Raw genomic sequence first — 16,504 nt, 5'->3', positions numbered from 1 at the left:
TCTCTACGACACTGAAGGTTAAGCTTTGGAAATTCTATACCAAATCGCTAAGACTAAGAGTTATTTGCACCTGTCAGCATCAGACGATTTTACCCACCACCACCACCACCACAACCACCACCAATACCACCACCACCACAACAGCAACAGCCAGTACCATTCTTGGCATCATCTATAAGTATACAATGAAGTGTTACTGATTCGGATAGACTATTTCATCTTACTATCAAACAACGACAACACCACCAATCATCATCATCATCATCATCAAGGGCGCCACCCCAGCCCTATCTGCAGCAGCCATCACCTATCACTCCCTTATCATCCCTAGCCCATTAACATCCCCACCACGCCCCACCCTCACACCATCACTCACCCCATTCTGGTTTTTCACGCCAGAGAGGAATCTTAAGTCGCTCTGTCACCCCAACTAAGAGGTGACACTGTGGTTTGATGGTGGGTGTGAGCGTTTAACTGGGCTCTGGACTGGGCTTTGGGCAGGGCTTTGGGCTTTGACTCAACTGGGCTTTGAACTGAAAAACTACCCAGTAAGGAAGAAAACTTACAACATCAAGAGCCAAAGATCCTGTGTCATTCCAAATAAGAGGCGACACTGTGGTCTGAAGGAGAACATGGGCGTTGCACTGGGCTTTTGACTCAGAATTGGACTTTGGGCTACGATTCATCTAGGCTTTGAACTATAAACTGATGCAGTGTAAAATTCACAAGGGATTAAATGGACTGTGATTTTGGACTCTAACTAAACTCAAATCTGTGCTTAAAATTGGAATAGATTTACCAGGATACTTTTAACTATAAACCAAATAATCCAGGCCTCCCACGTAAAGCGTCGGCGAGAATACTCAAAGAAGATTTAGAGCTACATAAAGACAGGCAACACTCACGTAAAACACACACACACACACACACACACACACACAAATGCAACCACTATCCAACGTAACACAAACACTCGACGCAACACACACTGACATCTAAAACAACACACACGAACATCCAACATAAAACACCCAACACAGCACCTTCCCTCCAACACACCCACACCCACACCCACACACACAAACCCATTCTTAAATCGGTGTGACATATTTTTATGAATAAATCCTGGAGAGCGTCTCCGGTTGTCGCCCAGCTGTCACAAAGGCGAAAGAGGAAACAAGGGGGCGTTCACAACTGAGGAAATGTGGGGAGAAAGGGGGAGGGGAGGAGAAGTAAGGGTGGGGATAGAGAGGGAAGGAAGAGGGGGATAGGGAAGGAAGAGGGGGAGAGGGAAGGAAGAGCGGGAGAGGGAAGGAAGAGCGGGAGAGGGAAGGAAGAGGGGAGAAGGAAGGAAAGGATGGGAGAAGAGGATGGGGAAAGGGGAGTTCACTGGCTGAGAAATGTCGGGAGAGGTAAAGGTGGGGAGAAAGAGGGGAGGAAGGGAAGGGAGGGACGGTAGATGGAGAGAGGGGAGGGGAAAAGAGGGGGGAAAGGGACGGAGAAAGTGGGTAGGAAGATGGGAATGGGAGAAAAAGTGAGAGAAAAGAGGGAAGAGAGAGGGAGAGAAGGGAAGAGGAAAGTGAGAAAAAGAAAGATAAGGGGCATTCACGGGTCGAGAAATGGAAAGAGAGAGAGAGAGAGAGAGAGAGAGTGTGTGTGTGTGTGTGTGTGTGTGTGTGTGTGTGTGTGTGTGTGTGTGTGTGTGTGTGTGTGTGTGTGTGTGTGTGTGTGTGTGTGTGTGTGTGTGTAAAAACAAACACCACACATATAAACATCAACCAACACCAACAAAAACAACCAGCCTCCCACACCTCCCCATAAACAAATCCCACTTCACATTAGCCTAATTAACCTCAAACAATCTACATTTCACTGGGCACAGGCTGAACATAAAACCGTGTCCCCGTTCACGAGATCCTGGGTGTTAGTGCTCCCCGGGGTCCCCTTAAGACTAATCAGGGTAGATAGCCACATATACCATGGTAGTTATTCTGTGCTGGCTGGGCTGATTTTGCAACTCCTATTTCTTTGTACTACATCTTGACTATTACGGTATATTTAAGCATTCTGACTACAATACAATGGCTAATTACTCCTATTACTTGAGACTAATTAGTGGTATTACTGGAGGAGTCATTAGATTTATACAATGACTTAAAGACGCATCCTGGCTAGTATGAGAACTGTAAAAACGCCTCCTCTTAAATGATATGTGTTATCTAGTAGACTCTGCCCCTTTGACTACACACACACACACACACACACACACACACACACACACACACACACACACACACACACACACACGCACACACACAATCCTGACTATTCTCGCTGCCATCATACTACATTACGTGGTCTTTTGTTGCTCAAGGGTTAAAAAGTCTCCAGCTACTCTAATGGCGACAGAGAGCCACGACGTCCCCAATGCTTACAAAAATAAATAAATAAATAAATAAAGACCTAGCAGTGAAAAACAAGAGAATAAATCAGTCAAATGAAAATATTAAGGGAGATGTGTTGGGAAGTATGCTGTGTCAAATAGAATAAAAGTTAACACTCGGCAAAATAAAGGTGAAATGACAGAATGAATTAGTTATGAGGATTTGCTACGAAACAGATGAATTAAGGAGTAAATACGCAAAATAAATCGCCGAGGAAATGGTGTCAAGTCTCCAATGGCAATAAGTACATGACCCCAAAAGATTATATTACGAAAGACGTGTTGCAGTCAGCTAGGTCAACCAGGATATAATGAAGGTGAAATGGTTAAATAAATTGGTTGGAAGAATTTGCTATGAAACAGAGGAATTAAGGTGTAAATATGCAAAATAAATCGCCGCAGAAGTGGTGTTAAGTCTCCAGTACCAAAGAATATTATGACCAATAGTATAATTCATTCACTGTAAGATTTTCGTTCTTTTGAGGCTTATTTCACGTAGCCCACTGGCAGAATACGCCAAAACTGCAGCTATACAAACATTCCACTGCACTTCTTCGTGACTAGCACCATATTGTAGTGTTAATGTCTTGCTACGGCTCAGCGTTAAGTTGGAGTGATGGCAGGTTTACGCCTATACCCGTTATTAGCATTAGAATACGATGCTAGTCACGAAGAAGTGCCATGGAAAGGATGCAGAGCTGTAGTATAATCCAATTCAACTATCGAGCTACGTGATATAAGCTGCAAAGGGACGGAAATCTGAGCCAAGTTTGAGTAAAAAGAGTATAGTTAAAGTGAATAAAGTACTGATGGAAGTGTCTAGGGAACAGCAATCAGGTAAAGCTTTATTGCTGTGTTTATCTCGCTTTACTTCATTTTATTTATTATCGTATTTATTTTCTGTCGGATTTAAAATGCCAGTTTCTTACTCTTTCGACCTGTTTGCTCTCTTTCGGAATTCGTAACGCCATTTTCTTGTTCCCTCTCTCTCTCTCTCTCTCTCTCTCTCTCTCTCTCTCTCTCTCCGGTTTTTGTAACATCAGTCCACCTCTATTAATGGCATGTTCTCTCTGCCAACTTGCCACTTTATTCTTATTTATATATTTCTTTTTTAACTGCCTGCTCTCAGCCAGTCTTACCTTGAAAACCTGGATTTTGTTGTTATGATTATGCACTTCGTATAAACTTATATATAAATCATATAACTAAAATCTAACCAGGCTATGAAATGCAATACTGATTTCCTTTACCTTTCTATCTAAACTTCTGACGACGCTAATCTCTAATCCTAATTTCTCTTATATTTTTGCATTAACTTTCTGACTAAAACAGATGTCTAAATTACACTACTGTTACCTCCAGCACACGATTTTCTTTCATTCTTTCTTTCTTTTTCTTTTTTTCATTTTGTAAGGGGGACGTCTGGTTGTGAAGAGGGTACATAAAAAATGGAAAGGTAATGAGCGCCAGGTGTGTGAGGAGTGGTTATGGAGGGAGTGGTGCATATCAAGAGGTCTACTGCAGTGGGACCTAAGGGGTTTAGAGGGCCGGAAGGCGTAGATTATATTTTTTTTTAGCTACTTCCACCGTCTACCTCCTGGCCAGCCCACCACCCCCACCCACCACCACCAAACCCCCACCTATCTCAAGCCCCTGACACACCCGCTCTATGGGTTCTGATCTTTCACTATATACACTAATCATACGGAGTCATTTTACCTCCACAACCTACTGCAACTCTATCTATCTATATATCTATCTGTTGCCCGACGCCCTACTGTAAGTGACAAATAAACAAAATTATATCTCCTCGTCAAATATGCATACCATCAGGATTTTTTTTTTTTTTTTTTTTTGGACAACGATTTTCATTGACAATTTCCTGACATTGAATTTGACATTTGGACTTCGATAAGTTCAAGCACATACATGAACACTTGCGCACACACACACACACACACACACACACACACACACACACACACACACACACACACACACCTTCCCTCCCCCATCCTCCACACACACACACACACACACACACCTTCCCTCCCCCATCCTCCACACACACACACACACACACACACACACACACACACACACACACCCAACCACCACACACACACACACACACACACACACACACACCTTCCCTCCCCCAACCTCCACACACACACACACACACACACACACCTTCCCTCCCCCATCCTCCACACACACACACACACACACACACACACACACACACCTTCCCTCCCCCATCCACACACACACACACAGCAAACCGCAGCCCGTCTCAGTTTTTGCCCGCTTCAATTCCTGTTTTTCTCGGTTTTTAATTCCTGGTTTTGCGGGCAGAGGCGAGGCTTAACCCATCCAGTGTCAGACAAAAGCCACCCAGCCGCTTATTACTCTGAGATGACTAATAATTAAAGGATAAATGCCAACTTATTACTGAAAGATCCCTACACTTATGCATATATATTTTTTTATTTTCTCTTTACTTCTCTCTTCCTGTCTGTCTGTCTGTATGTGTCTGTCTGTCTCTCACACTGAGAAAACTAATAATTAAAAGATAAATGCCAACTGATGAATGGAAGATACCTCACACTTATATATTAGCTGTGTGTGTGTGTGTGTGTGTGTGTGTGTGTGTGTGTGTGTGTGTGTGTGTGTGTGTGTGTCAGTCCCAATGCTCAATCGACGTACGGAAAACAACACAACCACGTTCAGCAACCAACGCCATCTCAAGCCAGGGAAAAATAACCCTTAGAGGCGGGGGTAAATAAGGGTGATAATTGCCAGAGGGGAGGATGGCGATCAGCTGATAAGAACCCGACGAGCTATATCAAATTTTTTATTGTGGCCATTTGCATTAAGTCGCCCCAGATGCCACTACCCAAGTCCCCCCTCCACCCTCTCTCTCTCGGGGATTAAAAGAGAGAAAGAAAACGGGGAATAAACTCTTAATTGATGCATTGATTATTACGTAAAAATTAATGGATGATAAATGTAAAAATAATTTCATTCAGTAATAAATTGTGTTAGTGTACGTCTGCCATCTCGGTGATATAGTTACTGGAATTAATGTAGAATTTAATGAAAGAATATAAATGAAATGGATTAAAGATATGAAATAATGAGAGAGAGAGAGAGAGAGAGAGAGAGAGGAAAACTATACCGGACGAAGAGAATGAAAACAGAACAGAAAACAGAAACGAAACGACAAATATTAAAATACAGGAAAATCACAAAGTTCTAATCAGACACCAATCAAGCCAAAGCACTCTTCTGCACGCACCTAGGTGGGAAACTAAAAAGGAAAAACAAAGAGGGAAGAGGGAAAAAGGAGACGACACAAGAAGGGAAGCTGTACGAAGAAGCGATATATAAACAAACACTCACATGCTTTATAACCTAACCTACTCTAACTCAAACCCACAACCAACTCAACCCAAACCAACCATATCTAGCCGGACCCAAACCCGTCAACCCAACTCATCATTACCTACCGTACCACACTGTACCTATAACCCAACCTAACCCACAACCAACTCAACCCAAACCAGCCACAACCCGACCCAAACCCGTCAACCCAACTCAACCTCACCTTCCGTACCATGCTGTATCGTACCACATCGTACCGTACCCAATACTATCTTATCCTGTTCTGTCTTACCGCATCCTATACTTTCCCATCTTACTCTATTCTGCCTTACCCTATCCTATTCTACAGTAGCCTATTCATCCTACCCTACCCAACTTTACCCTACCTTTCACTACTCGGCTCTATCCTATCCTATCCTTTCCCAGTCTTCCCCATCCTATACTCCCCATCTTTCCCTACCCTACCTTCCCTACCCTACCCTACCCTACCCTACCCAACCTTACCCTTCCCTACCCTTCCCTTCCCCACCCTACCCTACCCTACCCTGCCCTTCCCTTCCCTACCCTACCCTACCCTAGCCAAACCTATCCAAACCTAAACGCAGCGCATTCGTCTCCACGCAATTAATTAAGAAAGAGGGCAATAACTCTGTGCCGCGCTGTAAATTGGCGAGATAAGCGATGTAAAAATGGGACTGTTTGTTTAATTACTCGCCGTGACGGGAGGCGGTTTTGTGGTGGTGGTGGTGGTGGTGGTGGGTTGGGTGTTGGAGGAAGTGAAGAAGGTAAAAGAGGTGGTGGTGTTGGGTTGGGTGTTGGAAGGAGTGGAGAAGGTAGGAGAGAGGGATTGGATAGAGGGAGAGAGTGATTGGAAGTTAGGAGAGGGGAGTGGAAGGATGGAGGATTGAGCAAGAGGGGAGAGGAAAAGATGGACAAGGAAAGAACGGGACAAGGTAGTGGGAAGGGGAGGATTGCTGAGTATTGGAGCTGGAGGGCGTTGAGAAGGTGGGAGAGACGGACTGAAGTAGGAAGGAAGGATGGAGGGGAGGGAAGGAGGGAAGGATGATCAAGAAAGAAGAGGGGAAGAGGAGAGGAAAATGGAAAAGGAGGAAGAAAGAGGCCGGGAGATAAGAGTGGAAAGGGGAGGTTGGTTTGAGTGTTGGAAGATTCGAGAGAAGAGGAGAAACTGGGAGAGAGGAGAGATGGAGAGGGAAGATGAGTAGGGGAGGATGGGATATATGAGAGGGATGGGACGAGGATGGAAGTATAAAAGCAAGGAGTGAAGTGGAGAGATAGAGAGCGAAGATGAGAAGGAAAGAGGAGAGGCAGGGAAGGAGAGAATGGGAGATACGAGAGGCAAGGGGGAAGGGATGATAAGTTGGTAAGGAGAGGAAATGAGACACGGGAAGGAAGATGAGTAGGAAATGAAAGGATAGGGTCAGAGGGAAGGGGAGTGCTGGAGCGGAGATGAGTAGAGGAGTGGGAAGGAATGAAGGAAAGAATTAGAGAGGCGAGGTGAGAGAGGGGACAGAGAAGAGATACGGAAAGATGGGTAAGAGAGAGGGAGGAAGGACGATGTGGGACGACGTGTAAGAGAGTGGGAGAGGTGTGTGTGGTGATTGGGGACTGGCGAGAAAAACATGAGGGTGAAGGGGAAGACTGGGGAAAAGGAAAGCTTAGGGAAGGGAATGGGGAAGAAGAGATGCTGAAAGTAAAGAACGCTGGAAGAAAGGTGAAGAAGAGGAGGGTAAGGGAAGGGAGTGAGGAAGAAAACAAGTTGAAAGTAAAGAACGCTGGAAGAAAAGCAAAGAAGAGGAGAGGAAGGGTGATAAAAAGAAGCAGATAAAGAATGACAGAGAAAAGAAAAAGAAGGGGAGAGCAAGGGGTGACAAAATGAAGTGGAAATAGATGTAGTGAAGGGGTTTACGAGGGGAGCACGGGTGATAAGAAGAGGATAAAAAATGAAGGAGAAAATGGAAAGAAGAAGTGAAAAAGAGAGGAGAAGAGAAAAGGAGGAAAAGAGAGGAGAGGAGAGAAGAGGAGGCAAGGAAAGAGGAGGAAAGGTGAGGAGAGTAGATAAAAAGAAGGGAGAGAAATTATCTGAGATGGCTTCCGGCTCATGTACAATACCTTCACCTGTGCAAGGTAGTGGCATATGTGTTTACTTTAGCAACACGTGCACACTCCACAGCCACGACCACAGCCTATCAAGTTTCTCCACACTGCATGTACACCCTACGACACGTGAACACCTTACGACACGTGTACACCTTACGACACGTGAACACCTTACGACACGTGAAAACCCTACGACACGTGAACACCTTACGACACGTGTACACCCTACGACACGTGTACACCTTACGACATATGTACACCCTACGACACGTGAACACCTTATGACACGTGCACACCTTACGACACGTGTACACCCTACGACATGTGTACACCCTACGACACGTTTACACCTTACGACACGTGTACACCTTACGACACACTAGGCCTATGCACCATTCACTCCAGGTCCACCAGGGCCCCATACCAATCACAACAGAACCCACATCAGTTGCAGTAGGCCCCACATCAGTTACACCAAGTCACACCAAGCCTTCACACCACTCACACCACCAATGCCAAAACCAGCCCGTCCCTTAACTCCACCCTTCCCCTCCCCTCCCTTCTCTTCTTCTCCTCCCCCTTCCCCTCCCCTCCCTTCTCTTCCCCTCTCTCCTCCCCTCCCCTCCCCATCCCCCACACCTCCCCTCCCCTCCCCTCCTCAGCCGCGTCTCAGAAATGACATTAGGCCAATAATTACGTGGCATTAAAAAGAAGGTCATAAAAAGTGGCATATCATTACGCGAGCGCCAGCTGTTGGTGATGATGGCTGCCTGGTGTGGTGGTGTGTGGTGTGGTACGGTGGTGTGTGGTGAGATGTGGGAGTGATGTGGTGGGGTGGGGTGTGGTGTGGTGGTGGTGTGTGGTGGTGGGGTGTGGTGTGGTGGTGTGTGGTGAGCTGTGGAAGTGATGTGGTGGTGTGTGGTGAGCTGTGGAAGTGATGTGGTGGTGTGTGGTGAGCTGTGGAAGTGATGTGGTGGTGTGTGGTGTGGTGTGTGATGTGGTTGGTGTGTGATGTGTTGGGGTGTGGTATGATCTGGTGGGGCGGGGCGGGGTGTGATGTGGTATATTGTGATGTGATGGCTAAAGAAAACTAAAGAAAACAGAAAACAGCTAACTAATGAGCGAGATATATAGAGTGACTCGGCGGGTTAGCAAAAGAAAACTCTAAGTAATGTCCACAGATGAGAAGATGGACAAACACAGAAAGGGAAAATTAAATAACGAGGTAGATATGTAGAAGGAGAGGTGGGCATATATAAAACCCTCTAACTAATGCCAAAAGATGAGTAGATGAACGGAAGACACAGAAAGGGAGAGTTAAGTAACGAGGTAGATATGTACACGAACTGGTGGGGGAAGCAAAAACCCACTAACTAATGTCCAAAGATGAGTAGATGAACCGCAAACACAGAAAGGGCCCTAAGTAACGAGGCAGATCTGTAGATGGACTGGTATGCATGGCTCTACCGCGGCACTGTGACAGGTCGAGGGTGCCGCCGTGCCAGATAAGCTTTGACATACGTGGGCACTGACGAGGAGTGTCAAGAAAGGCGCTGGGGGGTGGCTGTGTTATCAAGCCCACTGACAGACACAGGCAATATGTTGTGACGCTTCCTGCCGTTTAGATGCTTGTCGCTTTTTGGCTTGGTTGTGGAGCTGTGTGTGTGTGTGTGTGTGTGTGTGTGTGTGTGTGTGTGTGTGTGTGTGTGTGTGTGTGTGTGTGTGTGTGTGTGTGTGTGTGTGTGTGTGTGTGTGTGTGTGTGTGTGTGTGTGTGTGTGTGTGTGTGTGTGTGTGTGTGTGTGTGTGTGTGTGTGTGTGTGTGTGTGTGTGTGTGTGTGTGTGTGTGTGTGTGTGTGTGTGTGTGTGTGTGTGTGTGTGTGTGTGTGTGTGTGTGTGTGTGTGTGTGTGTGTGTGTGTGTGTGTGTGTGTGTGTGTGTGTGTGTGTGTGTGTGTGTGTGTGTGTGTGTGTGTGTGTGTGTGTGTGTGTGTGTGTGTGTGTGTGTGTGTGTGTGTGTGTGTGTGTGTGTGTGTGTGTGTGTGTGTGTGTGTGTGTGTGTGTGTGTGTGTGTGTGTGTGTGTGTGTGTGTGTGTGTGTGTGTGTGTGTGTGTGTGTGTGTGTGTGTGTGTGTGTGTGTGTGTGTGTGTGTGTGTGTGTGTGTGTGTGTGTGTGTGTGTGTGTGTGTGTGTGTGTGTGTGTGTGTGTGTGTGTGTGTGTGTGTGTGTGTGTGTGTGTGTGTGTGTGTGTGTGTGTGTGTGTGTGTGTGTGTGTGTGTGTGTGTGGGCTGCTTGCTTTCTGTGTCTCTCACTACTCACTCACTCACTCTCTCTCTCTCTCTCTCTCTCTCTCTCTCTCTCTTTCTCTCTCTCTCCGCTTACGTCTCTTACAACGAAAGAATCTCAAATCCTCTAACAACCATAGAAATCTTGAGTTTTTATCTTTTCTTCCGCGAGACGATTTTACTCCGCTTGGAAGAGGGGTACAGCCTTCAACAAGAACGACTGCCCTCAGAAAGCACATACCTCCGCCAACGCCTATACCAGAAAAGCCAAACCACCACCAAAATATAATCAACTCTTCCAAGGCCCATGACCCACATATCCACAAAAATCCATTGAAATCCATTAATATTTTTTTGAGATATCTTGTGGACAAACAGGGTGTAAATGCATAAGGTCCTCCGAGGCTGAATAAAATCGTCTGCAGGCAACAAGAATATATACAGCATTATCACAGTGATGTATTGAAGTTCTCCCAAAATGTCTCTCCTCTTCTGCAAACACTCTCTCCATTAGCCTAAATTAAATGGGTTCGGGCCATTTAACGCTCCACTTGGATTATTATTAATGACGAGTAGCTAACGAATCGAATCATTACTACTCTCGGTGCTGGCCAAGTTCTGTTTTATTTTTCTTTACGATTTACTGAGAGAGGTAGAAGGTAAACATTAAAAGCATCACTACACTTTCTTTTCCTACTTGACGTTTTGAGGCTAGGGCGAAAAATCTTGAAACATCGCTCTGCACATCCTCTATAAGTGGTATGATGTTTCGTTCCTACACGTTCTTACCGCACCTAGCAATCTGAACGTTGGGCGGAAAGTATTGAAACACCGTTCTCTACGTCCTCTATAAGCAACATATTTCATTACTACGATTTCTAACCACACTTAACATTCTGAAACACTGGAGGAAAAGTTTTGAAATGCCGTTCTGTAAATCTATCAGGAACATATCATTTTATATTGTCATTCACTGAAGAAAAATACCTAAGCCGCAAAGAGGTCACCGCATTTGTCCCCCGATAAACACTCGAAGTCACAAGTCTGTCTCCTTTTGCACTGTCTGTCTTTCACTCTTAAGCCACGTCAGTCCTTTTCACCCTGACGTATTCTAACGAAGTGCGGCATCTATGGGCACAGAACTATATCATGCCTCTCTTAGCTTGGGACTATTAATCGGCAGCAGAAAGTTAGAAGCAGAAGAGGTGAAATATTAGGCGAATTTTTGTCTTCAACTGTATGGGGCTCTGATTATGGGTTAGCATCCAGTCGTGGTGGACATTTAAATGGGTTTCTGTGGTGTATATCATTCCATATTTAGCTTATGAAATGATTATATCAGTTCACAGCGATGATTTACTCAGATTATGACACACACACCCACACACACACATACACACACACACACACACACACACACACACACACACACACACACACAGCCCCCTCCCGAATATACACACACACTCACTCACTCGTACTGTCCATCAGATTGCGAAAAACACTCCTTCACTCAACATTTTTGTGGCGATACTCCTTTTGTGGGGGGTGACTAAGCTGGCAAAATCGCAGCTGAGACCGGGGCGCCACTTTTAGGGAAGAAGGAGTGGGGGGATGGGGAGAGGGAGAAGGGAGGGTAGGGGAAGGAAAGAGAGGGGTAGGGGGAGAAGGGGGAATGAGGACTAAAGGCAGAAGGGAGAGCAGGGGCTGGGGTGGAAGTGAGTGTGAGCAGGCGGTGGTGGTGGGGTATGGTTGGTGGGTGATGTGGTGGAGGTTGCGGTGATGGGGGGCTAAGGTGGCGGGATTAGGGAGACAGGGTAAGGGTGGAGGAGGCAGGGGAAGTGGGGGATAGGGGGAGTAGTGATGGTGGGGGGGATAAAATGGGGAGAGGAGTGTGCGAGAAATGGCAAGGGTGTTGGTGGAGATATGGGTACGCGTGGTGGTGGTTGCGGAGGAGGAAAGAGGGGGGATCAAGGGTGATGGTGGTGGTGGTTGGAGGGGGGGATGGGGGGGGCTCCTACCACGCGGGGGGTAAGATCTCTTGCTGTTTACGCCCCTGCAAAAACGATCGCAAATCTGTTTTATACTTTGCTGGATACGAAAAACAAATACTCACTCAACATAAAGGGGACGGAAAGCTATATACTGACAAGACAGAACCAAGTAATTATATCACTCCACATTTTCTGAGTCCAACATTTATGAAAAACGTATATAAATTTCTGAAAGTCTCCTGTGTTTTTCATATCGCATCACTGGGGTTTCTAAAGTCAGTGTTCAGATCCTTGTTACTTAATGAAATGAATAGTTGAACCGACACACACACACACACACACACACACACACACACACACACACACACACACACACACAAGGAAAAGAAAAAGAAAGAAAAAAGAAAAAATTAGTCGACATACGTTTGCTGTGATTTGTTAGCTGTAAAAGACGATGCTGGGAAGATGTGTGTGTGTGTGTGTGTGTGTGTGTGTGTGTGTGTGTGTGTGTGTGTGTGTGTGTGTGTGTGTGTTACCTTCTACAGTTAAGGACAAAATTATACCGATTAATTTCAATACGATAATTAACAAGACACTGAACAATGATCTTCGAAATCTAGTACTGCGATCCTCGAAGCTTAAGACACTTTTCAGAATATTACGTAAGCGATTCAGAATTCTTCGACTACAAGTGGGACGATATTATTTTCAGCAACTGTACAGGGAGACATCATGCCCCCCACACACTTAGCCACTCGATCAATATATGACTAAGATGATTTATACCACGTGAAAGTACAGTGCAATTTTACTCTCGGGGTTTGTGTGTATATGTGGGTTTATTTCTTGCCATCAGCCCCCGTGTTCCCTGCCACATCAGCATTCTGTCCTCACCAACTCCCAGCCTTAAATTTAAACCCGGCGCCAAAATCCCAGATAAAGATTTATGGGGTTCACGCCAAAAATGGTTGAGGTGAAGACGTGGGGATATATATATATTTTTTTTCCCCTGAGTCGACTTTTTTCGTTCTCTCTCTCTCTCTCTCTCTCTCTCTCTCTCTCTCATATTTATCATCATTCTATCACAAACAACCTCTGAGCCAAAGCGTCCCCCTCTATGAATTATGATACACCTTGCTAAACCCCTTCACTCTGAGACTGTGCTGGAGAGGGGCGCCTTCACGTGGTGGCATCGATACAACTGGGCGGTGGAGCTACCCGGTTAAGCAAACGTCCCTCAACTCCCTCCCTATCCCTCGGGAGAAAAAAAAAATGGTGGTCTGCAAGAAGAGGGGATCTTTAGCCTGCAGTCCACCGAGTTCACGACCAAATAGGCATGGGGCTGCAACTAGTATTATTATTCACTTCAAACGCCCTCTGTTAAGTTCTATGAAGGTGTCAGGGAGGCTCCTACGCCCACGATGATATAGCTCTCTTCCACTCTTCACGCCTCAGCTTGCACGTGGTTAGATCATTCTGCCAGCCAAATTGGAAACGCGTGACTACTGCTTGCTTTTGTCTGCACACAACTCTCATGATCGAGGTTATCTAAACACTTAAAATTCTAGTAAAACAAGGTGATTGGGGATATCTTAAAACAATTTCAGAACGATGTCGCCTTTCTTGATTTTATTCTGGCAATCTCCCAGCAGTTTTACCAGCTTAAGAGATAATTGTTGGTCGGAAATCTTCGTCTATGATCGCTTGAGTACAATGGGGCTCTCCTAAGCTGAAGAAAATCGTCTGGTGGTAGCAAGAATAATGTATGAAAGAGACTGTAGTAAACGGGTAAGAATATGTATACTACGATAAATGTAAGTACTTAAGTAACAACAAACTCTAGGAAAACAGGGCAGCTTGGGATCTGTAATGAATCCTATCTTAAATATGTGTGTGTAAGTGAGTACTATTAAAATTCTAGTGAGGCAGGTTAGCTCTAGTCTATAATATTTACTTCAACAGATGTGTAAGTCTTAATGTGGCTGGTATAGGAGGTGCAGTCTATGGAAATCCCCCTACAATATCCGGCATGAAAAAGACACAGAACCATCCGCTTACCAGTACTAACACCCTAACAAGTCATGACCTGCCCTTTGCTTCCCTTTGGCACAATGCTTTCCTATTAGAAGCCTGTCTCTTTCCCTCAGTGTAAAATCAATCTTTTGTCTCTTCTTTCCAGAGGGCCCACCTGTGTATTTCAACAAATCGATGCTCTTCAACTGCACAGCCTAAACCCATTAACCCCACATCCCCCTGCGTGCACATGAAGTAACAAAAGGTGGAGTAGTAAAGGGCGTGTAACCTGGTGACTCCCCCCCTCGCAGGCGGCGTGTGGTGGGGGATGCAGCGCTGGCCAGGAGCTCCCCCCATGGACGACCCCCTCCTGAGGCTCCGACTGGCTGTCAATCTCACCCACATGGACGCATAGCACAGTGTTCTCCCAGACCCACCGACGCAGCCAAGCACCCAAGCCCTCTCAAGCCCAACCCCAGCACAGGTCCAGACCCTTGTGAAAATGGTCTCAGCACCTCCCCCCTGGATCCAGATTGAGAGTCTCCAGCAGTGACAGTGAAAGTCATGTGTAAAGTATTATGTCCATCAAAATGTGAAAATAAATAAATAAAATAAAATAAAATAAAAACTCTAGGCTTCAAAAGTTTCAAGTGACTGTGAAATTCTTTTGCAATCCATATAATAAGGTTGGCCATTTTTAAGCAGTGACAGTGAGATTCAGTAGTAACGTACTCTAGCCATCAAAATCCGCGGGAACATTATCTGTGCTTCAAAAGTTCTCTGTGGCAGTGAATTTCCATAAGTAAAATATTCTAACCATCACGACAAGTTTGGTCAATTTTCAGTGACAGTGAAATTAAGTAGTAAAGCATTCTATCCTTCAAAATAAGCTTGGCCAGTTTCCAGCAGCGAATTAAATTTTTTAATAAAACTTACTACGCGTTAACACAAACCTGAAAAAAAAAACAGGTCTATAGGTTGCCTGTGAAGGTGAAATTTCTTTGTATAACATTCTACCCATTAAGTTTGGTTACGAGATTTCAGTGGCCGTGAACTGGAATGGTGATACAGACTTTCCATCCATCAAAATAAACGTGAAAAAAAAAGGCCTTTGTAATAGTCTTCAGAAGCTTCAAGTAACGAAAAACTTCATGAGTAAAGAATTCAATTTATCACAGTAAAAATAAAGACAGATCCCTAGGCTTTAAAAGTTTCCAAGGACTGACAAAAGGTTCTGTCTATTAAACTCAACTTAGCAGGGACGTTGTGAGAAGGTCGTTTGGCTATACCTGTGTGTCCTATGATTGTGAATTTCTTAGTAAGCTTGGACGGATCGATATAGGAGTACTGTGCTGTGATCTTAAAGCTGATCATACTAAGCTTACAACTGTGTAGGCCAGAAGAATACAACAATACTCTGTCAGCATCCAAAACCCTCCACGTTTACTACTAGCTGGGTAAATACAGGATTACTGAGGCGACCAGAAACCAATTTTTTAAGTCTGTGAAAGTACTAAATGCATAGTGGGTTACTGTGGGCATTCAGAAGTTGACTAAGCCGTGTTTTACCCGTTCTGTTAGGCGGAGTAATATTTGAGTTTTGTAATATCCAAATCATATAATTTTAAGTTTATAAATCTGTTGGCTGGATGAATACGAGGGATATAATGCTCATGGAAGTACCCAAATGATGATTAAAAAAAAAAATGCCAAGTTCAACAATACCTTACATGAATAACAAAAAAGTTGTACGATCCACACCTAACCACGCCTTCCAAAACTGGCCATTCTACATGTGTGAATCTCTTAGCTGCAAAAATAATGAACAGTCTATGGGATTACTTGTGGCGATCCAATGACAAACCATGCCAAGTTAAAGAATACAAACTAGATTAACATACAATTACTCTGGGCAATTTTTGAAGCTGACCATACCAAAACCAAGACCAAAGCCAAGACAAAAACGGGAGATGATCAGCATGAGAGTTTTCTGTGGCAATCTTAACCAAGCTATTGCATGTTTGGAGTCTGTGGTTTAGGGTGAGGGACATGGGGTTGCCAGAATACGAGGTTGCCAGATACGAGGTGGCAGAATCAAGGTTGCCAGAATTGAGGTTGCCAGCTCTCTCGGGGTGGCGCGGGGAAACATATACCTGGTCTTATTTTTGCGAGGTAGGAGGCTCCCTTAACACCCCTTCCTTACCGGATTATTCTCCATACTGCACGTCATCATTCTCGTGTATGCAGAAATCTATACCCACATTAAAAG

The 16,504-nt window shown here is 44.9% G+C and overlaps 1 protein-coding gene across 1 annotated transcript in view; it reads left to right on the top strand.

Annotated features, from left to right (window-relative positions):
- LOC145413283 (uncharacterized) overlaps window positions 1–14,650 on the top strand; it is a 238,345-nt gene extending 223,695 nt beyond the window's left edge. The window contains exon 21 of the mRNA XM_080283015.1: window positions 14,547–14,650. Coding sequence (XP_080139141.1) covers window positions 14,547–14,650 — 104 coding nt within the window. The remainder of the gene's footprint in view (window positions 1–14,546) is intronic.
- Window positions 14,651–16,504: the final 1,854 nt, after the last annotated feature.

The sequence above is a fragment of the Coenobita brevimanus genome, chromosome 12, assembly GCF_032717465.1.
Source record: "Coenobita brevimanus isolate Jiangsu-jjx chromosome 12, ASM3271746v2, whole genome shotgun sequence".
Lineage (NCBI taxonomy): Eukaryota > Metazoa > Arthropoda > Malacostraca > Decapoda > Coenobitidae > Coenobita > Coenobita brevimanus.
Note: the sequence above shows the minus strand (reverse complement) of the source record. Positions and strands in the feature narration are given on the sequence as shown.